Source organism: Vicugna pacos, chromosome 18 (genome assembly GCF_048564905.1).
Source record: "Vicugna pacos chromosome 18, VicPac4, whole genome shotgun sequence".
Lineage (NCBI taxonomy): Eukaryota > Metazoa > Chordata > Mammalia > Artiodactyla > Camelidae > Vicugna > Vicugna pacos.
In genome coordinates this window covers 28,910,963-28,938,740 of record NC_133004.1, presented here as the reverse complement: position 1 = coordinate 28,938,740, position 27,778 = coordinate 28,910,963, and the positions used below count along the sequence as shown (strand labels likewise).

General features: G+C 43.8%; 1 protein-coding gene, 1 non-coding gene and 1 pseudogene across 2 annotated transcripts in view; 1 reads left to right on the top strand and 2 right to left on the bottom strand.

Moving 5' to 3' along the window:
• Positions 1-27,778, top strand: part of USP31 (ubiquitin specific peptidase 31) — a 69,842-nt gene that overhangs the window by 33,522 nt on the left and 8,542 nt on the right. Inside the window, exons 6-15 of the mRNA XM_072942782.1 lie at positions 877-1,021; positions 5,356-5,536; positions 8,040-8,151; positions 8,924-9,018; positions 10,436-10,513; positions 11,276-11,405; positions 17,133-17,252; positions 19,555-19,780; positions 24,023-24,181; positions 25,819-25,971. Coding sequence (XP_072798883.1) covers positions 877-1,021; positions 5,356-5,536; positions 8,040-8,151; positions 8,924-9,018; positions 10,436-10,513; positions 11,276-11,405; positions 17,133-17,252; positions 19,555-19,780; positions 24,023-24,181; positions 25,819-25,971 — 1,399 coding nt within the window. The remainder of the gene's footprint in view (positions 1-876; positions 1,022-5,355; positions 5,537-8,039; positions 8,152-8,923; positions 9,019-10,435; positions 10,514-11,275; positions 11,406-17,132; positions 17,253-19,554; positions 19,781-24,022; positions 24,182-25,818; positions 25,972-27,778) is intronic.
• On the bottom strand, positions 12,207-13,400 carry LOC116284226 (T-complex protein 1 subunit zeta pseudogene; annotated as a pseudogene).
• On the bottom strand, positions 13,623-13,749 carry LOC116284264 (small nucleolar RNA SNORA22). The gene has a single exon (XR_004194030.2). It is a non-coding gene; the product is annotated as a small nucleolar RNA SNORA22 (small nucleolar RNA).

The following is a 27,778-nucleotide window of genomic DNA, read 5'->3' as shown; positions in this document are numbered from 1 at the left end:
TTCACTGGGCGGTGCAGCTGAGCATATAATGAAGTCTCTAAATGTCTCCATTGTCTTTTCCCCCATCTTTTGCTTTTCTGTTTTCTGTTATAAGATACTCAACTGTTTCAGAACTTAGCTTAGTAAGTGAAAGTATCTTGTGCTGAGTATCTTAGAACTAAGGGTTACCTAACTTTAATACTGTGTTGTATATTCATTCATATTTTTCCTGTGCATATGCTATATTTAATATTTTATGAAAATTGAATCATGTATACACACTGTTCTCTCCCTACTTTTTATATTTACTTAGGAAATCTTTCCATGTTTGTGGAAATATATGCAACTCATTCTTTGCATTTGCTTTATAATTCCAGTAGAACTGGAGAATAGTTCACTAGCTCCCACCGTTGGACATTTGAGTTGATTTCATTTTTTTCTGATGCAAATATCCATTTGACATTTTTTAATCTGAAAAGAAGAAGATTTAATGGTATGGGAGAAAGTCTCGGAGTCAGATGTGCTCTGTCCCCGCTACGAGACTGAATGGTTGTATAACCTTAGGCAAGTCACTCCATCTCTCTTTGGTTTCTTCCTCCCTGTGAAACAAGGGGGTTAGCCTTTATGTCTGCTGAGTCTCTTTCACCAAGACTTAGAGGAACTCTGGGTGTGGTGGCACGGCACTCTGAAATCAGAGTGTGTTGCTACACAATCGCAGAGGGTATTGTGCTTCCAAGACTGTCTTGTTAGAGGCAGATCCTGTGGGCTCAGTGACTTGTTTCCGAGCCCTTAGATCACTGCAGTCCTGCTGGTCTGGAGAAGTTCACAGCTGGGTTGGGAGATCAGTTCATAGCGACTTTCCAGTTATCCAACTGTTTACATTTTTCCCATTTTTAGATTGTGTTAACAGAAATGTACTATGATGGGTTCCATCGTTCCTTTTGTGACACAGACGACCTGGAAACAGTCCATGAAAGCGACTGCATTTTTGCCTTTGAGACTCCAGAAATATTTAGGCCTGAAGGAATTCTCAGTCAAAGAGGTAAATGAGCATATGTTTCCATAATACCACCTGGGTTTGCAGGTTTAACAACTGTCTACCCTTTTAGATTATTATATGATGGTATAGTTTTTAAAATTGGGGTAAAATACACATAACACATCTTTTTATGATGATACCGATTTTAGGTAACCTGTTTCCCTGTAAGAAGGGAGTTCCTGGGAAGAACTTTGTTCCTGGCCTTAGTGTCCTTCAAGATCCTAGGGCTTCTCTTCTTTTTGCTCTACTCCGGTGGTTATCAAAGCATCAGTGTCACCTGGGAACTGGCTAGAAATGCAAATTCTTGGTTGCCACCCCAGACCCACTTAATGAGGAATGCTGGGGACAGGGCCCAGCAGTCTGTTTTCAACAGGGGATTCTGATGCACATGAAAGTTTGAAAACTGTTTCTCTACCCAGTCTTACCAGTATTTGCTCCTGCTGTGAATTTTTCGAACTAAACTCTCCACTAGCCCCCACTTTTCTTCTGGTTCTGTTCCCTGACTTCCAGCTGTCCACTGGAATCCCTCCGTAGAGTCCCACAGGCATCTTACACTGAGCATTTCTGCCTTAGTTCCTCGTGCATTTCTTCCATGGAATGCAGCATCTCCATTTGTCTCTTCACCTGAGCTGGGTCCCACTACTCCCTCAAATTTTGACTTCTCCCTCAAAAATTCACAAAGAACTGATCAAACACTCTGCAGCTTTCCTCTTGATTCTACTGCCACTGACACAGTGCAGACCAGTCTCAGCTGGGCTTTTCTAGTAACTTCTTTACCCGTTCAGTTATTTCCTCACAGTGCCACAAGACTTAATCCAACAGACAGTTCTGATCATGTTACATGCTTACTGATGTACCAGTGGTTCCTCTTGGTCTTTGTCTACGATTAAATCTAAACACCTTGGAAGATGCATGGCCCTTCATGATTTAGTCTTTGCCTTTTTTCCAGCCCCTCTGCTATATTTCATCTTATTCCTCATGTATTGTATCCAAGTTACTCTTTATTCCTTGAACATGCCTCATGCTTTAATACTCTCCCTAGTGTTCCCTCTGTTGCAAATTCATTTCTCCAGCTCCTGTCTCATTAGCTCCTACTTTGTCTACCCTAAGACCACCTCCCAATCTCCCCATCTTGCCCATTTCTAAGCAACCGCAATTCTGCTTTCTGTCTGTAGGTTTCCCTAGTCTAAACTTTTATATTAATGGAATCATATACTATGTGGCCTTTTGTGACTTGCTTCTTTTGCTTAGCATAATATTTCAAGATTCATCCACATTGTAGGATATATCGGTCTTTTATTCCTTGTTATGGCTGAATGTTACTCCATTGTATGTATATACCACATTTTGTTTATCCACTGATGGACATTTGGGTTGTTTCCGCCTTTTGGCTATTATGAAATAGTGCTGCTATGATCATTCATGCACAAGTATTTGTTTCAATACCTATTTTCAGTTCTTTCTGAGGATATACCTAAAAGTGAAAATGCTGGGTCATATGGTAATTCTGTATTTAACCTTCGGAGGAATTGCCAGACTGTTTTCCACAGCATTTTTCATCCCCACCAGCAATGTGTGAGAGTTACAATTTCTCCATATTCTTGTTAATATTTGTTATTTTCTGTCTTTTTAATTAAAGTTATCCTAGGGGGTGTGAAGTGTTAATATCACTGTGATTTTTACTCGCATTTTCCTAATGGTAAATGGTGTTGATCATCGTTTCATGTGATTGTTGGCCATTTGTATATCCTCTTTAGATAAATGCTTGTTCAAGTCCTTTCCCAATTTTAAAATTAAGTTGTTTGTCTTCTTGTTTTTGAGTTGTAAGTGTTGTTTACATATGCTGGATACTAGATATATGACTTGCAAATATTTTCTCCTATTCTTTGGGTTATCTTTTTACTTTCTTATAGTGTCCTTTGATGCACAAAAGTTCTTAATTTTGATAAAGTCTGATTTATCTTTTTTTTCCCTTTTGTTGCTTTTGCTTTTGATGTCATATCAAAGAATCCATCACCAAATGGATTCCAAGGCCATGAAGATTTACAGCTATGTTTTCTTCTAGGTGTTTTATAGTTATAGCTCTTACATTTAGGTCTTTGATTCATTTTGAGTTAATTTTTGTGAGTGGTGTGAAGTAGGAATTCAACTCCTTTCTTTTACATGTGAATATTCAGTAGTCCCAGCACCATTTGTTGAAGAGACTATTCTCTGTAGAAAGGTGACTCTGTAGAAAGGTCTCTTATTTTAGTTCTTCTTTTCCTTCACCTCTGCTTCCAGAGGTCTCTAGTGCCTCTAGTTTCTGAACCTTTTGGTCATACTGTATGTTAGATTGGTCAGCTTTCTCCACTGCCAGCCTAGGATTCAGTTTTCTCTGGTCTACTCATATTTACATTATTATTTTTTAGACAGTCTGCTGTTTCAGTTTTCATTCTTTGACTTGGGAGCTTTTTTTTGTTTGTCTTCTAGTTGTTGCATTTTTATGCATGTGCTGTTGTTTTCTAATTTTAATTGCATTATAGTCAAAAATAGCCAGTCATCAAAATCATCTTGTCCAGAAAGCCTTTCCCCACGTCCCCCTACCCCAGGCTGGCTGATTGACTCCTGCTCTCCTGAGTTCAGTGTAGCTTCTGCTGATCTCTGACAGTAGCATTTTGTGTGGAAATGATCTGTTTTCTTCTCTAGCCTTCCTACTACACTGTGAAATTCTCTGTGATTGAGACTACATTTTGCTTCATCTTTCTGTACCCAGCAGTTCAGTATAGTTCCTGATACATAGCAAGAGCACAGATAACATTTGTCCAACTGGAAGTTTCCCCAAATTTCCCTTTGTAGCCCAGTTGCTTAGGGTTAGCACCAAGTTTCTGTTTATAAGTGAATTTGGTGAGGTCCAAGGGTATATAGTCTAGCGAGAGAGTGAGTGCCTTTGTTGGAAGAATATACCACGTAGTGAATATGTGTAAGCCTCTTCTTTATAAAGGCCTCATGAATATTTTGACCAGTACACATGGGACTCCTCTTTTCTCCAGTTTACAGATCAGGGAGCTAAGACTTAGGTTTGGTAACGGGCGGGGGTCACACCACTGGTAGTAACATGTCTAGACTTTGAATGCAGAGCTTGGTTTCTGAGCATCTGAGTGGTGTCCTCTCATCTCGTTAGGAATCCTGATCACTTTTAGCAGAACAGATCTTCCCAGCCTTCCTTCTACCAAGAACCTGGGAAAAGAACCCATTCATCGTCTGAGATTCAGACTTCTATTTATTTTCTCATACCAAAGTTTAAAAAGGTTATGAAGGGAAATCTGATGCTCTTTTGTGGTTTTTTTATGGTATGCTTAAAAAGTTTTCTTTCCTCTAATAGCTTGGTGAAGATTCAGTTCTTCCTTATTTCTAGCATCTGTGTTCTTAATTTTTAAACTAATTTATCTGGAATTTATTTTGGTATTAAATATGCATTTGTCATTTTAAATTGCTGTAACACCGACATACCTCATAGGTTCAACAAACCTCCTATTTCTGGATATTTAGGTTCTTGATGGAGTTTTGCTATGAATACTTTTGTGTAAACCACCTTTTATTTTATTCTCCTTCTGGTGATGGTGGTATTATTTTTTTGGTGTGGTGGTGGTGGAGGGCTTTTTCTGTTCCCTAGTATCATTTGAGTAACGTTTCCTTAGTCTCTAGTTCTAAAGGATTGAAGAGATGAGCAGTTATTTAATCAAGTAATTATTGAGTTCAGACTAGATGCAGGGACAGGTGCTCTGTGCTGAGTACCTCTGATTGATAGCTCTCCTTTGGGGCATTTCTGAAGACGTGGTTTTCAGCAACCACTACTGTGCCTGTCAGACATATATTTTTGTTCACTTTAATGTAGTTCAATCCAGTCTAGCTGATTATATTAAAGTTCTGCAAATTTCTTGTAAATCTGGCTCTTCAATCAGGGAAAAGAAGCTGCTATTGGAATATTGAAGATTATTCCACATGTACCAGTCTTTATGTTTTATTAAAACATTTTATTTGGTTGCTGGTTGTATGGTCTTACTTTAAATTTGTCTTGGTGGATCAGCTCTGCAAACTGTATGTAATGTTCGTTGAAGTGAAGAGTTTTAATTTTCAGTTTTTGAGATAGGTAAGGTCAGTTTAAATGAGATAACGGATGCTAAAAATCATCTTAATGGCTAGTTGAATAATCTCAAAGTAGATCATTTGTTCCTTTTCTCAACTGCAGTTGAAATTACATATTGACAACTTCTTAATTTCTCTAATGGGTAAATGTTTCTTGTAATGGGTGAATAAAATTTTTTGAAGAGATAAAGTAAGTTTTTATTTTATTTTAGGAATCCATTTAAACAACAACCTAAACCACTTGAAATTTGGCTTGGATCATCATAGACTGTCTTCTCCAACACAAGCAGCCGCAAAGCAAGGAAAAGTGGACCTGCGCCCTGCAAAACCAGGGAGCGACAAGATTGTTCTGTTAGTGTGTAACCGAGCCTGCACTGGGCAGCAAGGGAAAAGGTGAAAACCAGCTTATTTTCTAATAAGTGTTAAGACTTTGAAAGTCTAATATTTTCAAATGTCTTAAAAAATAGAGCTAAAAAAATCCTTACTTTTAGTAGTTAATTTTTGATTCTGTTATTTAAAAAGAGCATGTGTGTAAGTTGACCTGATTTGAGGGCTTGGGAGGGGGAGAATATAAAATTAGGATGATAAAAGTCTGAGTTAAAAAAGCTCTTCAAGCTCATGCAGTTTTCAAAAGCTTATTTCACATGTATATTTTCAGCTCAAGATCCTTTTGAGGCTTTAGACCTATAGACCTATATCCAGCTACTTTCTTAACTTTTTTTTTAAGTTTTTTAACAAATCTACTTGGATGGTATGTGCACCTCAGTCTTATGTTCCAGACTAAGCTCATTATCTTTCCCTGTAAACCTGGCCCTCCAGTATTTCCTGTCTCAGCAAATGGCACCACTTTTCATTCAGCCACAGTTAGTTGGAAATTTGGGAGTTAGAAATCTGTCTCAAATCTGTTTCCCAGTGTAAGAATTTGTGGGAGTTTTAGGCTGTCTTTGAAAGTGACTTTATCATCATAATAATGTAACCTGAGTAGTAACAAGATAAAGATATATTTCAGGGAGGAAGAATACTGTGTCTCTAGTATTCGTCAGGGTAGCATTTGTATTAAACTTTTAAAATGTTGCTTTGAAGTAAGTTTCTTATTGAAGAATGGTAAATAATGTAAATGCAAAATGTGTTGATTTGTCTATTTACGGTGTTCATCAGCAAATACTGTATTGTTTACAGTGTGTCGGACACTGTTCTAAACATTAGAGATGCAGCAGGATCTGTGTTCTCCTGGAGCTTGCATCCTTGTTAGGACAGAGCAACTAAAACCAAGTAAACACGTTTAACTTCAGACATCATTACCACTTTGAAGATATTTAAACAGGCTGGTATGATAGAAAGTGCCAGTGGTGGGGTGAGGTTGGCAAAACTGTATCAGGCGGGGAGGTCAGGGAGGGCCTCCCTGAGGAGGTGCAGCTGGGCTGAGCTGAGTAAGAAGGCGTGGGCTGTGTGAGCCTTGGGGAAAGGATCTCATGAAAAGGGGACATCAGGTGCAAAGAGGCTGAGACTAAAAGGACAGAAGGAAAGGCAGCTCATTGTATTTGTATAAAATAACTTAATGGAATCCCCTTCACGATGCTGGTCTCTTAAAAGTGAAGACATTCTCATATGATGAATACGGCCAGACGGTTTTCACATTGTACTTGTAACGTACTTCACCTCACAGCTTATAGGCAGGTAGGCTGGCTGTTGAATACTGCTTTGAGTAAACTGGTATTTGCTAGGAGCAGGTATCTTGGTGACCTGAGGACCTCTGCTTTGACCTGAGTCGGGATTTATCTGTTTATGTATTCATTCATTTGTTCATTCATTCAGTATCTGCTATTTTCCAGGCATTGGCTGTTTGTGCTACTAAGAAGAGTAAGTCATAGCCTCTGCTGTCAGATAACCCACAGCGGGCTGGTGGAGGCGCGGGGAAATAGGCAGGCAGTATTTGCAGGGCAGTAGTGCTGTGGTGCAGAGCACTCAGAGAACAGATCAACATGGTGTTTTCTGGAGAAGATCCTGCACTGGGTCCTTATGTGGATGAGTGGGAAACAGCCTAAAAGAGCAATGGGAAGGGTTTTCCAGGCTGAGGGGATTGGCTGTACATTGGATATGTGAGTCGGATGCATTCAGGGCACAGCAGATAGGTCTGAGTGGCTGAGGTTTGGGTGAGAGTTAAGGCGAGGCAGAGCTCTTCCACTTTGGCAGCATATCAGAACTACCTGGGAAGCCCTAAAACATCTCAGTGCTTGAGCCACAGACCAGAGTGATTACAGCAGAATCTCGGGGACCTGCTCTTGGGCAGGTGTTGTAAAGCTCCCTCGGTGATAGCAGCCTTCAGCCATGGCTGAGAACCACGGCACTGCGTCTGGTTCTCTAACACCTATGAGCTCAGTACTGGGTAGGAAACTTGGCAGGGGCTGTGTGGCTTCTACCCTAGGCTAGCAGCTGACTTTCAGTGTCGCTTGCTTGCCAGTGCCTTCCTCGTGGTCAGGCTACCAGGATGTGGCCATCTCCCTGCTAGACCTTGCAGTCCTCTCTGACTGTTCCTCTGGCATCTGACCCCTTATATGTTTGACCCATGCTGTTTACTCGACTCGTGTTCACTCCCACCTGCTTTCCTCCGTCCCCACTAACCCTGTCACCTTGCTATGTAATATCCTATAGCATCATACGCTAGTGGAAGCCATTTTGGTATGTGAGTTGTTCAATTTGTTTAGAAACCTAAGTTTCTCTTCTGACTCTTTCATCCACTTAATGAAAGTGTTAAATTTCCTATTTGTTTTATTTTGAGAACTGTCCTAAAACTAATTGTATTGTGACTCCATTTAAAAAGATCACAAATAAGGAATTATCATATTAAAGGAGTTGTCATACTTTTGAAGGTGATTACAGTGTTTATGTGTGTTAGATTTGGACTGCCCTTTGTGCTGCACTTAGAGAAGACAATAGCATGGGACCTTCTACAGAAGGAAATCTTGGAGAAGATGAAGTATTTCTTGAGGCCCACGGTTTGCATTCAGGTGTGTAAGCCTTTGATACTCCAGTATAGCATGTGTGTAACCATTGAAGAAACAATCACTGCAGTGAAATTGGATATTCATACCTTTGCCCTCAGGGAAGACTAAACACTGCGCTGGAATGTTAGGAAGCCCTGGAGAAAGCATGTTTAATATAATCAGCTGTGTTCAGATTTTTAACACTAAGGAATTACCCCTCATTTTCTCAAGGGAGCTGGCCACTGCAAGGTCTTCTGTGAACTGCTAGTGTTCCTTTGTAATATTTTAAAAATTATTTTATTTAATTATTTTTTTGTTGGGGCTGGAATTAGATTTATTTATTTGTTTAGTTTTTTGATGGAGGTACTGGGGATTGAACCCAGGACCTTGTGCTTGCTAAGCATGTGCTCTACCACTTAAGCTATACACACCCGCCCTTATAATATTTTGTCTAATAAAGCTTAGCACATGGTCAGCTTGGAGAGATTTTATAGAATATCTGTCTGTGTATTCCAGAATTATGATTACTATGTTAAGGTATCCATGGAAAACTTAAGTTAATGTTCAACTAAAGCAACATATTACTTGTCTTGCATAACATATTTGATACGTAAATTTCACTTGGGTAAATCGTATTTAAAGTGTATTAGAGTGGCCCAACAACCTAACATAATATTGTGGAGAAGCGTTTTGCAGAACAGTTTGCTGTCCCTCTAATCTGTTTTGGAAATGCCTCTGTGAAACAGATGCCCTCGAAGAGAAACCTGGCCTGATTCTCCTTTACCATTTGACGCAGGTGTGTCCATTCAGTTTGCGCGTGGTCAGTGTTGTGGGAATAACATACTTGCTGCCCCAGGAGGAGCAGCCCCTGTGCCACCCAACAGTAGAAAGGTAAAAACAAAAAAATTAAAATCACCTTCTAGAATTTCGTATATGCTTGTGTGTGATTTCCAGTGATGTCTGATACAATTTCCACGGAAGTGTGGTAGGTTACTCAGGCTCATTTAGAAAGTAAGCACTTATTTTATTTTAAATTCTTACTTGAGTAGGATATGTTTTATGATCTTTTTTGGCATCAGAAAAGCTTGGAGTATTTAGGAAAATGAATTAGTTAGGAAGGTAAATGAATCTATGTTTCAAAACGGCAGATGAATTGCACTTTCATATTCACCAAGATTGAAGCTTTCCAAAGTAGAATTCTAATCAGACCGCTTTCCTCCTTGAAATCCTTAAATGGTGACTTGTGGCCTAAAAGCTGGAACCCAGTTTCCAAGTAAAGGAAGTTCTTCACAGTTTGAACCCTGATTGCTTCCCTTGTGTGAGGCCTCGTTCTTCTCTCCCCACTGTCTTAAACCTTCAGCGGCATCCGAGTAGTGAGGATTGTTCGCACATACAGTTGGTTGTATTGTGCCTCTGCACGTGTGGTTTCCTCTGTTGATAATACCTTCCTTTTGAGCGTCTCTTCACACTGTTCCTCCTCCCCACCCCCCTTAGAATTTGTCACTCCGCTCTGCCACCTCTGTTATATTACAACACTCTACATTATTAATAGAAGAATAGATATGTGTATATAGACACATTATGGATACATATAAATATAAAAACACGTTTTTATTATAATGGTTTTTTCAATAAATATTGTAGTGCCTGCATTTCAGGATTCCAAAAAGTATACAACATTGTTCCGTTTGAAAACAGCTCACTGTTTGGTTTTAAAGGTGAGAATCAATAGATTAGATAATGATTCAAAACATTGCAAAACATAAAAAAAACCCATTTTATGTGTAATATTGACTCAGTTAATGCTGAGTGTCTCTGGAGATGACAAGGAGCCAAGGAGCTCAGGGGAACAAGTGAGGTGAAACTTGGGTGCTCTGCAGGACACCCCTCAAGTTTAAATTGGCGTGGGCACAGTCCAGGGAGCAGGCATGGTTTATGAGGGAAGGAGGAGAGGTGCAGGAGCAGACTTTGTTCCCAGAGAAACTGTCGTCCTGTCAGTCCTGGTGAGAAGCTGGACAGAAATTGGAAAGATGGTAACATCTAAGAGTTACTGTGGATAGCTTTGTAGTGTGGTACTAAATTTCTTCCAGTATCTTTATTTCTATGTTGGATGTTTTAACTTAAGGATTTTTCCTTTGTAGTCTAGTTATTAAATAGGAGATTATAATGGTCTCACTAGAAACTTTTTCTGATGGGAAACGACGATGATGGAGATTTTTAGTAATCACATTATGATTTTAGGTAGGACAATCATATTTAAAACAATTTATTTAGAAAATAATATGAGACACCACTCCTCATCCTGCAGGGCACTGAAATCTTGTGGACCAGGTGGCACTGCTCATGTGAAATTAGTGGTAGAATGGGACAAGGAGACAAAAGATTTGTAAGTACTTTTTTACTTAATGTTTATAGAGTCACTGTTTAATTCATTTTAATAGCATACTTTTCTTTGATCTTTCAAAGTAGTTGAAACACAAACCTCTCTTTAAGGAAGAAAATGTATGTTGCTAATCCTTTAAAAGTTTGTTCTGATTCTATTTTTTGTTGTTGTTGTTTGGTGAGGGGAGGTGGTTAGGTTTATTTATTCATTTATTTATTTTTAGTGGAGGATGCTGGGGATTGAACCCAGGACCTCATGCATTGCTAAGCATGTCCTCTACCACTGAGCTACACCTTCTCCCCTATTTAAGCAGTTTATTAATAATTTCTCTCCTATACAGTCTGTTGTGTGGATCCCCAAACCTTAGAACATTTGTTTGCTGCTTAATGAGACAGAAGCTGTATATTCATTAAGTACTGTGTAGGTCAGATTACTTTGATTTTTGTTACAGGCCCATTAATTCTAGACAGTTATGCCAAATGCATGCCCTTTGATACAAAGGACAAGAATATATGAATTAGTCAGCACAGTTTGTGGCCAATTCCAGAAAAACCAATTCCAAGTTATTTCTTGGAAATAACTTTATAGATAGAGAACTTTTCAAGAACATTTTGGAACATTGAAAAGTTGGATTGCCACTTTTACTTTCTTAATTGTTGGTCTTTTTGGTTATGAATTTATAGCTGTATTGTGAAGCTGTTAATTGTATTTTGTGTCAGTTTTGTAAGACACTCTCTGATAAATACTTCTTTCTCCCGATGGCAGTTTGTTTGTAAATACTGAAGATGAGTATATCCCTGATGCAGAAAGCGTCCGTCTGCAAAGGGAGCGTCACCATCAGCCTCAGACTTGCACTTTATCCCAGTGTTTCCAACTCTACACCAAAGAGGAACGGGTAAGGATTGGGCAGCATTTCTTGGGTGAGGGTAGGAACAAATTATGCCCCAGAAAACTCCCCAGGATTTTTGCATTTACTAGGTTCTGCACGTGTGGTGGGCATCTTAGTGTTACTCCTTTTAGGACCTTAGCAAAAGGCAGTTTACATTTCTCAAACCCTTGATTAATTGAAATGCTCTAGAAACGAACCTTTGTCTAGTTCCTTCTTTTTTCACTTTTTGATGATTAATGATAAAGTTATTTTTTGGCTTCAATTTAGAGATTTTAGATTATTTTCTTTAGTGACTAGATTCAGTGGCTCTCAACTTTTTGCTCCTAAAAACATAGGTGCCAGGAGTTACTTAAATTACAATTAAAATTAATTAAAACTAAAAATTCTGTTTCTCAGTTCCATTAGCCCCCTTTCAGAGACTCAGTGGACACGTGTGGCTGGCGGCTCTCATACTGGACAGTGTAGATACAGACTTCACGTTCTGTTGGACAGCATGCTTTAGGCCACTCAGCACAGTGCTCTGCAGGTAGCAGGGACTCAGTAAATACTTGAGTGATTGGATGGACAGGTAATGCACAGGGCCCGTGCCTGTGTGTGGTTTTTCTCTCTGCCCAACAAAGAACATTTAATAACAAGGTAGATCACATATGCTTATCTAACATACATTTTTATATAACTGAAGCTAAAGCAAAACATCCTGTTCGTTGGATAAATACGGCCTGCTGCTTGTGTGTACATTGCAGTGTGGTTTTAAAAAGACTGTGATTATAATTTCGGAACTTCAGAATCTGAGTAGGTGCCAGTGTTCTCTCCTTTTTTCATAGGGGGAAAAGAATCACTTTGAAAATCATTTGAAGCTTGGACCAGAATTCCATAGCTCTGTTTCTAGGCTCACTGTGTAGAGTCTTCGTGATTCAGATGATGCAGGGGAAGCTTCAGGTCAGCCTCTTAGAGAAGACATTCCAGCTCTCATGATTTCATGAACCAATAAAATGTCGGTGGCAGTCACAGTACAGGGATGAAGAAGCTGTTTCTTTACACTGTGGTTATCCAATATGCCTACCATTGGCTCACCTGTGTTCAGGTGACCCGACCCACAAGTTGACCTGATTCTGAATGCTCCAGTTGAACTTAAACTAGTGTTTCCTGAAGGTCAAAACCAGAGTTCTGCACAAGAACCTTGTGAATAATGAGCAAATACTTGAACTCCCAGATTGGGCCCTGCCCTTTACACTGTCTGTACTTACATTTAATCAGGGCTTCGGTCATCGCCTCTTCCACTGCACCAGCACGTGAAATGACACAGCCATCATCTATAGCATTTTTAACAGCCCTCAAGCCATCTTTTGTTGTATCTTTGATTTGGTGAGGGCATGCTTATTTTGTCCTTTGACCGATAATGTGATGGAGTGAGGATTGTTCTCGTTTCTCAGTAAAGGCAAACTTCGCTTCTCCCAGTGTGTAGTCATAGACAAGTCCTGCGTGTCCCAGCCAGGATTTAGGTCATCAGCAGAATTTAGGGCTACCTCACTGCAAGCAAGAGTCAGCCTTTCCACATTTCTCCTTTCAGCTCTCTGCGGAGCTCCTGTGCCTTCTTTTGCAAGAGCATCTAAGGAGAAGGGGTCAATGCCGTTTTGATTAATAACAAGCCCTTCATCTGAATCACCACCACACTTTCTTCTTAACATCTGTTTTTTCCTGTTCTATGGTACATTGCATGTGAGGATGTACGCATTTTATACTTATTTTTTTTTCGTATCAGGATGCCGTGTCCCATGGTCCAAAACAAGATTAAGCTTGTATAGGTTTAAAATTTATTTCATCTTCATGATCTCAGCCATGAAGAGGTTAATACATTGATCTTTTTTTTTTTTTAATGGCTAAAATGAAGTCCATTTCAGCTTCTGTTAAAACTTCAGCAAGTTTAGCATGAACTTTAGTACATAGAGATGTTCTGGCCACATCTATAAGCCTTTCCCTGTTCATCTCTTTGCGTATTTTGACTTGTTCCCCAAACTGAAGTCCCTTTCCCTTTGCAGCTTCAAATCCTTCTGTTATTATTCTGGGATGAAGACCTTCTAATAAACGCACAGTTACAAAACCACCACTGACAGGGAGATCTTCAGTTAGATGCCAACTGTAGTTCATGCTTAAGTAAATTTAAAGAGGGGCATTGTGGGTCATTCATACTCTTTAATGCCATTAAAATGATGTGCTGAACGTTAATATGATGTTCTGAATATATTTAAAAGCATAAGTAGTCCTTTCAGTGTAGAGGAAAAGAACAGACATTGCTCTACCACAGAGTCAAAGCCAAGGAGCTGAAGCACGCTTGATGTCCACTGTACAACAGGCCTGTGTGGTTTTTCAGCTTCTCCAGGTTTGAGCACCTTGAGAAACCTTGATGAGGGCACTTGGAGTTCATCTAATCTTGAGTTGATGTTTAGGATCATAATTCTGGCTACTGATTGTTACTCACTCTTGCATCAAGGGAATCATGCCATTTTAGGGTTGGGGAGGACTTTAAAACTTCTTTTTTCTAACGGTTGAGTTCTTCTGCCTGATTTCAGATAGATGACTGCTCAGCTGCTGTTTGTACAGCTTTAGTTTTGAGGCATTTGCTTACTGAAGAGACACCATTTCCTCTTTGAGTATCTCCCATGGTGACCGAAGTCAACCTAACTGTGTCCCCGAGTTACCACAACCAGCAGGTGTTCTCTCTCTCGAGTTCAGTAAGAACGGTTGAGGACAAGTCTTAATTTTCTTCTACTTATCTATGCTTCAAATATTTGAAAATTGGTTTTTATCTTCTCACTGAGTCTTTTCTCTCCCAGGCGGTTAATAGCTAGTGCCTTTAATAGTTTTTCATTAGACATATCTTTCAAATTTGGGGCTTATATAAAATAACTGGCTTTGAAACTGGTTGATTATACGCTCTGTGTAGCACCTTATCCTACTTAGCTTTTTTTTTTTTAATTGATTTGGGAGATTTCACAAAGCTTAACTAAAGCAAGCAAATCTACTAGATGGCAACACTGTGAAACATCTCAGTGATCTTTCTAGCTAGCTAGGGGGAGGGTGTTGCTCAAGCGCTAGAGCACATGCTTCGCGTGCAGGAGGTCCTTAGCATGGGTTCAACCCCCAGAACCTCCTCTAAAAACATTAAATAAGTAAACCTAATTCCCCCCCGCCCCCAAACAAAACAAAAGCAAAACAAGCTAGGTTATATATTTTAGTTGAGGTTTGTTTACTCCGTACATGTCTGTTAAGTACGTGCTATGTGCTAGGTGGTGTGCTAGGTGCCGGGGATACGGCAGACACGAAGACAGACAACATTTGTGCCCTCAAGCTCTTTACAGTCTAGTGGGGTTAAACAGGTACTTAAAGGAAGTGAAGGTCCTGGGATAGGAAGGAAGGTTGAGAAACAGTAATGAGTCCAGTGTGTCTGGAGGACAGCAGGTAAGAAAATCTATCCTCGTCATAAAATAATACTAGTCTGTGTAGCAGTTTCCGGCACATAGAAAACATTCAAAAAATACATACCAGAATGAATGAAGGGGGCTATTCCTTGAGAATTTCAGTTATTGGATTCAAATAGCTATTAGGTCCAGTTATTGGGTCCAAAAATAACAACACAGATACAGATGAGGAGAAGTTAGGACTTAGCAGTGGGCTGTGTGATGATAGTCTTGGGGTCAAGTTGCCTGTAAGGTCAGTAACCGTCAGCAACATCATGTAGGTGTCGGCCGCAGCTGGTTGTCTAAGGATGCTTTAGAAACAGGTTCCAGAACTCAGGTGATAGCACTGCTTTTCTCATTACCTTAAACGTTCACATTAAGAGACTGACAAGCTGGCGCACAGAGAGCGTGGGTAGGGAATGGTGTGTCTGGAAATCCTGACACGGCTGATTATGTCTTGATGAGGGAAGCCTTACGTGGGGTCTGATAGTTATTTTCAGGTACTTCAAGGACCATCTTGTGGATGAGGGATTCGACTTAATTTTATCTAAAAAGTAGAGTTAAAGATTGGAAATTAGAGAGAGAGTGAGTTTGTCGTCATATGAGGAAGAACTTGGTAAAAGACTGTCTGAAAACGGACCGGCCGCCTCCGGAGCCAGCTGTCTTCATTTGCGAGGCATTTAGCTGGACCGCGGTGCCCCACGTGTGCTCTGCAGGTCCCGGAGCTCTTTTGTAGATAAGCACGGAAACCAAGAAGTGTTTTAGAAACTGTCAAAGCTGTTAGACATTGTCACGACATTCTTACTGTGTCTCACAGAAGAGTATCTGTTTATGGTGTATTGGAATTAAAGAACAAATTAACCACACCTGGCTCCTTTACCACGTGCACTGAGCTGGATGGCCATGCATGTAGACAGCATGTCACACAGATGTGGACTTACCAGATGAGTTTAGGTCCCTCCAGTTTAATTTTCTGATTCACTTTCATCCACCCAGACTTCTGTCCCTCCTCATCTTTCCTACGCATATGATTGAGTCTCCCTGTCCTGAAAAAAATCCCCTCAGTTCTCCTTCTGTTTCAAACTACCAGGCCGGTCTTTCTCCTCTTTTCTGCCTAACTTTACCATTAGTGGTTTCCGTCTTTCCACTTACTCCCTCCCAAACCTTGTCATCTGTCTGACTTGCGTTCCTGACACTGCTCTCCGAAGTTTTCAGTGGCCCCTAGTTTGCTCAATTTAGTGGCCTTTGCTCAGTCTGCATTTGACCTCTCCATGGAATGTGGTATCCACCCTGTGCCTGCCACTCTCTTTTCTTGATATGCATAAAAGCAGTGCTTCTGATTTGCCTGTTTTTCTGGCTGTGTGTCCTCAGGTTCTGGTGGTTTGTCAACTTTTGTGTTTCTCTTAGAAATCAGCGTTCCCCAAGACTCTGTCCTTGGCTCCTTTCTCTTCCATCTCAGTGGGCATCGCCATCCATTCCCATGGCTTCCCTTACCTCGTCATGTTGATGGTCCAGGTCTGATACAGCTTCTGAATTCCAGAGTAGATTTAAAAAAATCTGATCAGACATGCCGTATTAGTACCTCTATGTCTCCATCCCAAAATCCTTGCCTGCAGAGATGACGTATATGGATTTGGGGCCTCAGACTGATGTTGAGGAAGATCTTGTTGATGGCAGGCAGGGAGAGTTGTTTGGAGCAGTTTGATGCTTGCGGGAGGACGGTGAAGAAACTTGAGGAAGACCAGGTAAGAGTGAGTGAGGACTTTCAATGAAGGTGGGTTAGAGGGATGGACAGGAGGAGACAGGTGTGAAGAGTGACAGCGTTACTTTGGATGGACGTGGAGCGGAGGAGGAGGGAAGGGTTTGAGGGTTTGGGATAACCCCTTAATTTTGCTCTTGATGGGTGGTAATGGTATTTGCTGAGGTGGGACATGCAGGAAGGGGGGGAAGGGGAACTATATTGCTAGAAAGGCGGTGAGTTGAGTTTGGGAGTGTGCTGAGCGTGACGTGCTTCTGTGACTTCCAACATCCTCTGTACAGTATTCACCTAGACAGCCGTTCCTTTCTGAGATGTAATCTGTTTAGCAAATGTTTGGGTGCCAGCTCTAGCCAGGCACCACTTCGGATTGTGTTCTCCCACTGACTCCCATCGTACGTAGTTTCTGGAGAGATTCTGAGTGGTACCATGGCCTGGCCAAGAAGTGAGTCCGGCCGTCTCCTATAAAAAAGTCGTGCCGTAAGTGGCGCTTAACAGAGGTCGTGCTCCTTGTTTCAGCTTGCCCCGGATGACGCCTGGCGTTGCCCGCACTGCAAGCAGCTGCAGCAGGGGAGCATCACACTCAGCCTCTGGACCCTGCCCGATGTGCTTATCGTGCACCTGAAGAGATTTCGCCAGGTAAGGCAGACGTCTGTCCTGGGAACAAAGCTGTGGCCAAGCTTCTTGCGCCCCCTAGTGGTGGGGAGCATGGAGTGGTCTTTGGTGTCCCTGTTTGATCCAGTGATCTGTGTTACAGACACACACCTGTCCCTGTGAGGCCATGTTTTGTTCTTTCCCAAAGCAAAGTTCGAGCATCCTGTGACCCTTTAAACCCTAAACATTTTAGTTCATACTGTAGCTGTTTTACTTTGTTCCTGAGGATTTGCTTTAGATTTTAGAATGTTGTGCTCAAGTAAGTGTACTCTGGGATTTAAAAAAACAGTTGAGCTCCTTTCTGGGGGCGGGTAGAATTCTATTTCTACCTAAAGTGATAACGGGTGTTGTCCTGCTTCCAAGAAGCTGCTGTACAGTTGGGGAGATGAGTCATAAGTATATGCAAAGAAACTCTGCTTTGAGTGGTCTTGCTTTGTGAGCCAATTTTCCCAAAAAGGCTCTCTATTCCTAAGGTTAGAGTTGTCCTGGCAGCCCCATCGTAAGAGAGCTGAATGGGAGGTAAAAGCTGGAGAGGTCTCTGAGCCTGGCTTTGAGAAGGCTTGTATCTGAAATATTAGGAGGAGGCCTGTACCAGGTGAGGTGGGAGCAGGGCTGCACACGCGTCGTGGCCGAGGGCGCCGTGGGTGCAGAGCATGCGCACGGGGCTGAAAGCAGAGGCCGGTGGGGCTCTGGGGGCTGCCAGGGGAAGGCATGAATTAAGGTAGAAGAGGCGAGTGGGGTTGGTCGTCCCAGCAGAACCTTGCAGGCAGAGTGGGATTCTGAAGCAGAGAAGCAGCACTTCCCAGTCTCTGTTTTGAAGAGCATTTAGGCTGCTGTGTGGAGGGCTGGAGGCCACAGGGAGAGGACGGGAGACCTGCAGGCGGCCATTGCAGGCATCCGGGGGAGGCATGCTGATGGCTTGCAGTAGGGTTGCGGCGGTGCTGATGGAGGGATCCGGATAGGTTTGAGAGATGTCGAGGACCTCTGATGAAGTGAAGGTGTCGGAGGACACGCGCATGGTCCCCGGGGTGGGGCTGTTTTCACACAGAGGTTTGATGTCCAGCTTCTGTACCAGTGAAGAGCGGGCATTTGCCTTGAGGGTCCCAGCTGCACCTTCCGTTGGGATCTGCAGGTGGACTGCTGCTTGAGGGTTTGGACCCTAGCCTTCTCTGTCTCCTTCCACACACACAGACTGACTTCCTTTGCTTTCTGTTTCTTTTGAAGACATAGGACCACCCTTCAGCACCCCAGCTCAAAACTGCATTGCCATCTTCGACTCTTCTTTCCTGCCCCTGTCACCTGGGCAGTCACCGGTTCAGCTTGGCTGTGCCTCTCCACTGCCTCCTGTATGTGGCCCCTTCTCCCCATTCTTGGTGTCACCCTGCCAGGTCAGGCTTCTGATACTTCCCAGCTGGTTGCAATTGCAGTGTCTTCTAATTCTTTTCTTAACCAACACTGCTCTTCCCTTTCTGCCGTGTTTCAGGCACTGTTTATGACCACTCTGATGACATCACCTCCTGCTCCTTCAGAGCCTCAGTGTTTCCCCTTGACTGCAGAACAAGAGTCAGATTCTTTAGCCTGACCTTCCTGACCATCCAGGGCCCATCCTACCTTTTCTTATGAACATTTTTCTTCCCTTGGCTGACCCGTAGCTCCTTAGGATCGGCATTATCTGTGTCCGATTAGTTTTTTAGAGCTCCCACAGACACAGGAAACATTGGTAAATATCTATTCAACTGACAGATTTCAAAGGATTTCTCAGTGGGTTTAATGGGAAATACAGATTACCCAGGATTGTCAACTGAATGACTATATTAGGCGGAGTCACTGTTAACTTTTCATGTGCCTGCTGGGGGAGGTGGGAGGAAAGAGGCCCTGCTGTGTGAACAGCTGTTCTCCGCCGGCACCGGGCTCTGCCCTTCACGTGTGTTACTGTCCCATTACTTTTCATGTCTCTGTGACAGAGGATTCAGGATGGACCACCTGAAATGGTCATTTTGCAAGTTAAAGACAGAAAACCACTTTATCAGTTAAGGAAACGAAGACTCAGAGAGGCTCATCACCCCGTACATGTAGATCACTGATTCCATTTCTGGTAATATTAATACCTGGTCCTCCAGGTAGTTGAAACGATTAGTCTGTTTCCTTATTTCGTGTGTGTCTTGGGAAACGTCCGACAGGTAACTCAGACCTCCTTCAGCTGATGGAGTCTGCGTTCCACACTGAACTGACCTGCCATCTGTTTGCATGGAAATATCATCAGAACTTGTTTTTCTTCTTGTAACAGGAAGGAGACAGGCGTATGAAACTTCAGAACATGGTCAAGTTCCCTTTGACTGGCCTGGACATGACACCTCATGTAGTTAAGAGAAGCCAGAGCAGCTGGAGCTTGCCATCCCATTGGTCTCCGTGGAGACGGCCCTACGGACTCGGGAGGGACCCTGAGGACTACATCTATGACCTGTATGCTGTGTGCAATCATCACGGCACCATGCAAGGGGGGCACTACACAGGTCTGCAGCGCGAGAGGCCGGGCGTCCGTGCTGACCATTCCTCCCGACGCGTTTTGCTTGTGACAGGGCTGCTTTGCTTTAGAGCCTCACTTTCTCTTCCAGCAGGCAGTGTGGCAACCGTGCGGGCGGTTTTCATCCTCTGGGTCTCTGTCCTGTGTTGGATCGTCTGGTCGCGGTCTGACCTGAGCCGGGAAGGGTGTGTGCAGACGGTGACATCGTCTGGCTCACCCAGGACTTGCTTTGTTGAGCTCACCTACAAGCCCCGTTGAAAGTTTTGCTCTCCTTTCTTGAGGTCCTGGCATCTATCGCCCTTGCTTGGAGCAATTGTCAATCACTTTTATAGTGTCTTTAAAGTGACTTGGCAAGATTTTTCATTTTAAGGTTAAATTTACTTTTTCATTTGTAAAAGCAACAGTACTCATCATATGAAATTTAGAGACTGGAGAGAGGTAGGAAAAACAATTCCATCAACCCATGGGCTTATCACTCAAAAATAACCACTTAAACATTTTTAGAAACTGTGATAACATATGCATAACAAAATTTACCATTTTTAACCATTTTAAGTATATGGTTCTGTAGCATTAAGTACATTCACATCTTTGCAGCCATCACCACTGTCCATCTCCAGAATTTTTTTCATCTTCCCAAGTTGAAATTCCATAGTTGTTAAACAATAACTCCCCGTTGCAGGGGTTAGCAACCTGCTGCCCACACGTGAGGGCCTTATGGGCTAATGGGGGAGACGCTGAATTCTTACAAACACTATTTTTAATGACCACAGAATCTTCTGTTGATAGGTCTCTAATGTTATATGACTGTCCCCCATTGTTGAACACAAACATTGTTCCTAGTTTTTAACTTTGAAGATAACACTGATGAACATCTTTGTGCATAGTCACCTCTTCCGTATTTTAATTCTGTATTTCCTGGAGATTGAGTCTCAGGAATGGTATTGTTGGGTTACGGGCACGCATGCCCCTGGGGCAAGCAGGTGGATTTGGGGGCTTCTTGCTGGGACACCTGCGTGTGGGGGACTTGATGTGAGGGTGCCCCTACTGCATGGTGGCCGAGACTCGGATTTCGGCATCCTTCCCGCTCAGCTTCTCTGGCACGTACACTTCTGTGGGACACTTTTTCTTCCTCAACTCAGTGGTTTCTGCGACAAGGCCCCAGGGTGCTAGTGGCTCGCAAAGGTAGGGGAAGGTGGAGGAGGGTAGACCCTTCCAGTTGGTGTTTCAGACTCTTCCCTGGCAGTTAGCTCTCAACCTGCTCTTCCCTCCAGGAGGCAGGGGGCGGGGAGGTGACTGGATACAACAGTCTTTCGTTCTTGAGACCCTTTTAGTTCAAGTTCTTTCAATATTTAGATGCTGCAGGCAGCAGTTACTTGTGAGCAGAGCGATCTCAGGTTGGAGTGTATTTCATAGTGGAATGGTGTGGGTGGCCACTACTTACCCTAGGAAGCACGTTCAAGGAGGAAAAAAGGAGATAGAGAAGTTCAGTAGATCCTCTCAGTCCACAGAGGACAAAGTTAATATTAATTAAATGTTTCAATATGTTTTACCTCGTATTTGGTATAAACCAAATTTTAATACTATTTTTTTGTGTCTTACATATTTCACACTTACATTTTATGGGGGCCACTTATATAATAAATGCTGTGTGTCCAGTTGGATTCTTGCTTTCGTGGCATTACTGGTCATCTGTGGTCTTTGATGCTGAGTCACAGAATTATGTACTCAGCTGGTGAAGTGACGCCTTGGCCAGCATCCCTGGTTGGTGTTCAGCTAGCTTCCTCCAGTAAAGAACGCGTCTTCCACGTGTAACGCTGCTTCTCAGGAAAGTATGATGAGCACGTTGTGTAGTTTCTAGCAAGAAATTGTTGAGAAAAATAGGATAGTGCTAGATTTTAGCCTATCGTGTTGCTCTTTACGTAGAACAGGCTTTGGAAAGTGCCTGGAAACCCGTACCTACCTCGGAGGCGGTGCAAACTGGTGAGAGGAGTGTGGGTTAGGAGCCAGACACGCCTTCCCAGCTCTGTGCCCTCAGGTGAGCCCCTTATTCTAACCTGGCGACTGCATGAGGGAGCCGGAAGAGATCCTGCCTCCTTCCGGGGCTGTTACCTGAGCAGAGTTCAAACCCGCTGCATTACTTCCCCTTTCCTGTACTCAGGCCGTATCACTGCTCTTCGGGGAAGAACATTTGAAGTACCTCAGCATTGCTGAGTTAAGGGTACCTTGTTTTTGAGCTTTCATTCGGAGTGTTTATTTTGCCGTGGTCTTTACTTCACACTGATTCTAACTATAATTACACGGTACGTGCATGGCTGACTTGTGTAAGGATTCTAGAATGGTGCTTCTCAACCCATCTGTGATGAAGAACCTTTAAAAAATTCTTTTAAACCTTTAAAAAATTTTCTAGTCTTTCTTGAACCCAGTGTTTTTGCAAAAATGCAGTAAAAATATCATGCAGTGTCAGATTGCCATGAACTTTTTAAAATGCTTACCTCGTTCTGGCTTATCTTGTGACTAGTCTGTGAGCCACAATTTGAGTAGCACCAGTCTAGAAAACACCTCAGAAAGTGGTGCTAGGAAGAAAAGCACACAGAATTATTTTATAAGTACATCGTTGATGCATTAGTGAGTCACGGTGCTGCCCGGGTTTCCACGCCATGCCTGAGGACAGACCGTCCTGAAGAGAAACAGGCTGAAGCTAGCACGGGGTTGCTCTGGCACCTTCTCTTACCGTCACCCCCACCCCCACCTCGAATAGCAGCCCCCCACCAGCGGGGTTGTCTGTGCATCAAGCCTGGCCCGACGCCATCGGGCAAACGAGTGCTGCCTTACCTGCTCCGTTTGCTGCCTGTGTCTCCAGCGCTCTCCCCTCTGGTTCTAGTGAGTCTGCCGCTGTGGCTGACTTCCCTCCCTGCAGCCTCAGTCTTATTCTGCTCTTTTTTTTCCAGACCTGTCTGAAACAGCCCTTCCTCTCCCGGGTCCCTTGCATCTCCTGGGAGTCTGTGCTTAGGAAAGTGGTAGTGGCCGACGGAGGGAGGCCCGCCTGGTGCCCCGGGGGCCCTACTGACGCAGCGTTAACCAAATATTCTAGCGCGCACTTACTTTCACCCCAATAAATGGGTGTTTTTAGCAAGTGTAATAAGAACGTACCTTCCTGGATCAGGCTTACCTGCTCCTTGCTACGTCTTTACAGGGTGATGTGGCTTCACGAACACTAAGTTGTGTCCCTTCTTGCTGGTACTTGGATGCTCTGTTTTTATCTCAGGCTTAGAATTTGAACCAGAGAGCAGGCCGCATGCATTCATGAGCGCAGATGTTCTCGGTTTGCCGGGGGACTTCATGAGGCATCGTTTGCGCTACCTCTGAGAGCGACAGGGTAGGGTCGGGGTTTAACAGTAAGCTCAGGGATTGGACAGTCCTGAAATGAGCTGGGCCCTTCCCTTCACCAGCTGCATGGCCTTGGACAAGCTGGTTAATCTTTTTGAGCCTTTGTAAAACGGGAATAATAATAGGACAAATCCCATAGGATTAAATGAGATGCACGTAATGAGTGCTAAACAAATGTTATCCACTGCTACTATTATTTCTAATTCTATTTTCTATCTCTAATAAACACTAATATGTTACAACATGTTTTAAACAGAGTTTCACAGAGGATGGGATATAGCTCAGTGGTAGAGCGAGTGCTTAGCATGCACAAGGTCCTGGGTTCAATCCCCAGTACCTCCAATCAAACAAACAAAAAAACCCCAGAGTTTCTCACTCGTTGCACTATTAACATTTTTGCTGGGTAGTGCTTCATTGTGAGGCTGTCCTGAGCATTGTAGGATGTTTAGCAGCATCCCTGGTCTCTACTGACTAGAAGCCAGTAGCATCCTCCCCTACCCTCCTCAGCTGTGACAGTCAAAATTTTCTCCATTCATTACCAAATATCTCCTAGGGGGAAAAATCGTCCCTGCCTGAGACCCACTGGTTTAAATAAGTGTGTTGTGTTTTCTGAGATTAAATAGAGTTTCATCCATTTGTAATAGTTTGGGATTTCTTGAAACATTTTGCCTGAGTGTGGTTTGAAATTTGGATTTTTTTAAACCTCTCTCTGTGTTACTACCTGTAGCCTTAGAAGGTTCTTGAATTAATTCTGTGAGCCAAAGAAACGATGTGTGTGGGTGGCGTGGAGCAGCGGCGCCGCCACCCCCGGTGCTGATCGCTGGTGGGCTCTTTTTGGCAGCGTTCTGTAAGAACTCGGTGGACGGGCTCTGGTACTGCTTCGATGACAGTGAGGTGCAGCAGCTGTCGGAAGATGAGGTCTGCACGCAGACGGCCTACATCCTCTTCTACCAGAGGCGGACAGCCATTCCGTCGTGGTCGGCCAACAGCTCGGTGGCAGGTAAGGCCGACACTGCACTTGGGCAGTTTTTTCCCCCGAGCAGAAAATTGTAATTAATGGTCCAGAGAATTTCTCCAGAAAGTCTCATGATTCTGTCAGTTGGATCAGATTAGTTCTCACAGGTGCATATAGTCTGGAAACCAGAAGGATTGCAGTCAAGGAAATGGGGGTGGGATGTAGGAGCGGCTGTGAACTAGGAGTGGCTGTGTCCCTCAGGGCTTTCCAGGGGCTGGAGGGGGAGTGGAGCCCGGTTCAGAGTAAGCCTGCGGTGTTTACTTGTGGAGCAAACACATGTCTGAGTGAGTGGAAAAAGCAGCATGACACACTGTTCTCGGAGTAGAGGGACTGAGCGATCTGGAAATAGAACGGAGACTCGGCTTTGTCACATCTTGGTCGAGTTCTCTTGGAGCATGTCCTGCCCAAGCCACGTACCTGTCATCTGTGGTCTGGGTGTAATCAGGCTGCCTGCCTCCTGGGGTCTTTGCTGTGTCTCATTAGGTAAACATGCGTTAAGGCCTTTTGTAAAGCACCGATAGAAATTGTTCTTTTTTCCCCGTAAGATCAGCCTCTTCTGTTAGGGGAAGGATCGAAGGCTGCAATAATATTAGATGGCTGGGGTTTAGCTTGATGGGATCTAGTCTGCTGTGTTTAATAAATGCAGGAAGCAGCGCCCACATGCGATGTTGACGCAGCCACACACAATCCAGACCAGGGGATGCATGCTTCTTAATGCTGAAGTGGAGTTTAAGAGACTAGAGGACTAAGACATGGTAATGTGTGATCAGGTTAGAGAATCTTAATCCCTGCTCCCCTTGAAGCTCGGCGCCATGAAAAGGAAGCATCGCTGAAGCAGAGTGACCCCTGCTGGAGTCAGACCACCCCCCCCCCCAGCTCCCAGCACACCCCTCTGTCTGTAGGCGTGCTCTTAGTTAATGGAAAGGTGGGAGCTCCAGGGCTCCACCGCGTCCCACAGGGCTTTCCAGGGGCTGAGGTATGCTCAGAAATTACCCTTTCTTGAGGTCTACTTGAGACAGTCATGCTGCCTCATGTTCTCAATTTCAAGAGCAGTTTCTGTTGCTCTAATATATATCGAAGGGCCTCTCTGAAACAGGACAGAATGGCATGTAGCCCTGTGTGTGCACGTGTGTTTGTATATTAATATTGTGAAAGTGATTTTAAAATACCACTTAACAGTAAGGCCAAGAAAATAACAGTGCACTGCTGCTTGGTTTCTTCTCTCTGTGTCAGAAATATTCCTACGAGTGCTTAGAACAGTGACTGACAAGGAGGAGGGTGTGAGCTCAGCCTCAGCAAATGTTTGCAGAATAAATGAATACATGAATGATTGTCTCTGTTCCATTGTATCGCCAGCACTTAAGACTTGGACTTTGCGTTATGAAGTACCCATCCCTGTGCTCGGGTTTTATCACTGCAGACACGTGTGGGAGTCTGTCCTTCTTTTCATCCTAACAGGGTATTTGAGCAGGCACAATGTGGGGCTTGGGGGTTAAGGCTGACCTGGTGGTGAGGATGGTGGCCACCCCCGGCTCGGGCAGCAGCCCTTCCTGATGGCGTGCGCAGGGCAGGCGGGCCCCGAGATCCTGGCCTGACCTCGACGCCCGCTTCCTTTTCTGCAGGCTCCACCAGTTCCTCCCTGTGTGAACACTGGGTGAGCCGGCTCCCGGGCAGCAAGCAAGCCAGCGTGACCTCTGCAGCCTCCTCCAGACGCACCTCCCTGGCCTCGCTGTCCGAGTCGGTGGAGATGACGGGGGAAAGGAGTGAAGATGATGGTGGGTCTGGGTTTTGGTGACCGATCTTCAAAATGGCACCCCAGGCACACAGCACAGGGTCCCTCACGTTTAGGAACTAAGTTATGGTGGAGAACATAAAAGGGGCTGCAGAGGGTGGGTTGTGTGGCTGTGGGTTACGATCGTAAGTGACACTGTATATAACAGGGTCATTTGCTTTTCCTGTGGCTTAGGACTTGTTCCTTCCACTTCATTATTTCCCACTTTTAAGGTCTTGTGTGGAGGCTGGAGCTTTAACGCTACAGTAATGTATACATTTTTTTCAAAGTGCTTTTTAAAATCTTCAAATAGCTGTAAGGGGACGCAGCGAGGCCCCCGGCTGACGAGCGGCTGTGCTGAGCCTGGCCCGGAGGCTCCCAGCTCTTCAGCTTCTCACCTTCCCACCACACTGTCCCTTAGTCCCTTAGAGGGATCTGACGTGTGTTCTTGTAAGTATGGAAGCATTTAGAACAAAAACCGTTGCCTCTGCATAAAGGTAGTTTTTAGGAATTGAGAAGATCGTCACGGTATAAAATCTTTGAAAATTTGGTACAACTTGAGCTCTGGTTTTCTGCCTTCACTTAGCGCTTGAGCATGGCAGCACAGCCCTCAGCTCTCACAGGGACCCCCGGGCGGTGTGGGCAGGATCAGGCGGGGCGGAGCGCTGAGAGCTGCGAGGGGGAGGGAGTGAGCTCCGCGTCTCTAATGAGGACTCACCTCCCGGCAAGTCTCATTCTGCGGCCGGCACTTCGATGGCTTCCAGTAAGCCACCTCTAGTGGTGGTGGGTAATTCTGAGAACGTGAAATAGAGGGAAGGAGCAGGAGGTTGGAAGACGGATGCCAGAGGAGGACCTACGACAGGGTTCCAGCTCTGCCCCTTCCTTTGGCTGTTGCTTCTTTACTTACAGAATAAGAGTCTTGGGCTATAAATCGCTAAGCTGATGTCTGTAGCTCCTGACATTTTATGAAAAACTGACCAGGAACCTTGGCTCGTTTATTATTTACACGTTATTTTCAGCGCAGCCTTTAAACTTAACATTCACTGTTGTTTTAAGAATAAGCCTAGATATGATTTGCCCCCAATCTATTTTTAAGCGGTGTAGCTGGTGAAATCGATACCCGCTGAGCATCATGATCCTGCAGTGGTGGAGGGTGGCGCCCACAGAGTAGGGCCCATCTCTTAGGAGCTCATCCAGAGTTTTATACATACCACAGCTGCAGTATCAAGTGTGTGCAGAATTTAATTTAGAATATTTTCTTTGGAAGTTTTAAGTCACTTAAAATAGGAGTATTCTGTTCTGATTATGAGTATTTTCCTTGGAAGTTTTAAGTCACCGGAGGTAGGAATGTATTGTCTTTTTAGTTCTTTCCACGGATCTGCTTTCATAGTCAACGACACGCAGCCTACTCGTGGCACTGAGGTAGGGGAAGGGGGCTGTGGTTCTGGTATTAGCTGTGTCTAAATATTTGTGTGATCTTGGGTGGGAGTCCCTGCTGTGAGCCCCGATGTCCTCAGCAAGATGAAGAAGCCATAAATGAAGTCACGCACATGTATTGAGGAGCCACACGGTGCCAGGTGCTGGGCCGAGGACTTTTAAGATTTTATTTAATTCTCACGGGAGCTCTGTGAGTTACAACAGGGGATAGCAAAGTATAGCCCACAGGCCAAATACGGCCCCTGCCTTTATTTAAAAAAAAAAAAATATTGGAACAGCCACTCCCATCTGTTCCCTGCAGCTGCCTTTGCCCTGTGGTGGCAGAGTTGAGCAGCTGGCCCACAAGGCCGGAAATGCTTAGTGTGGGGGCCTTT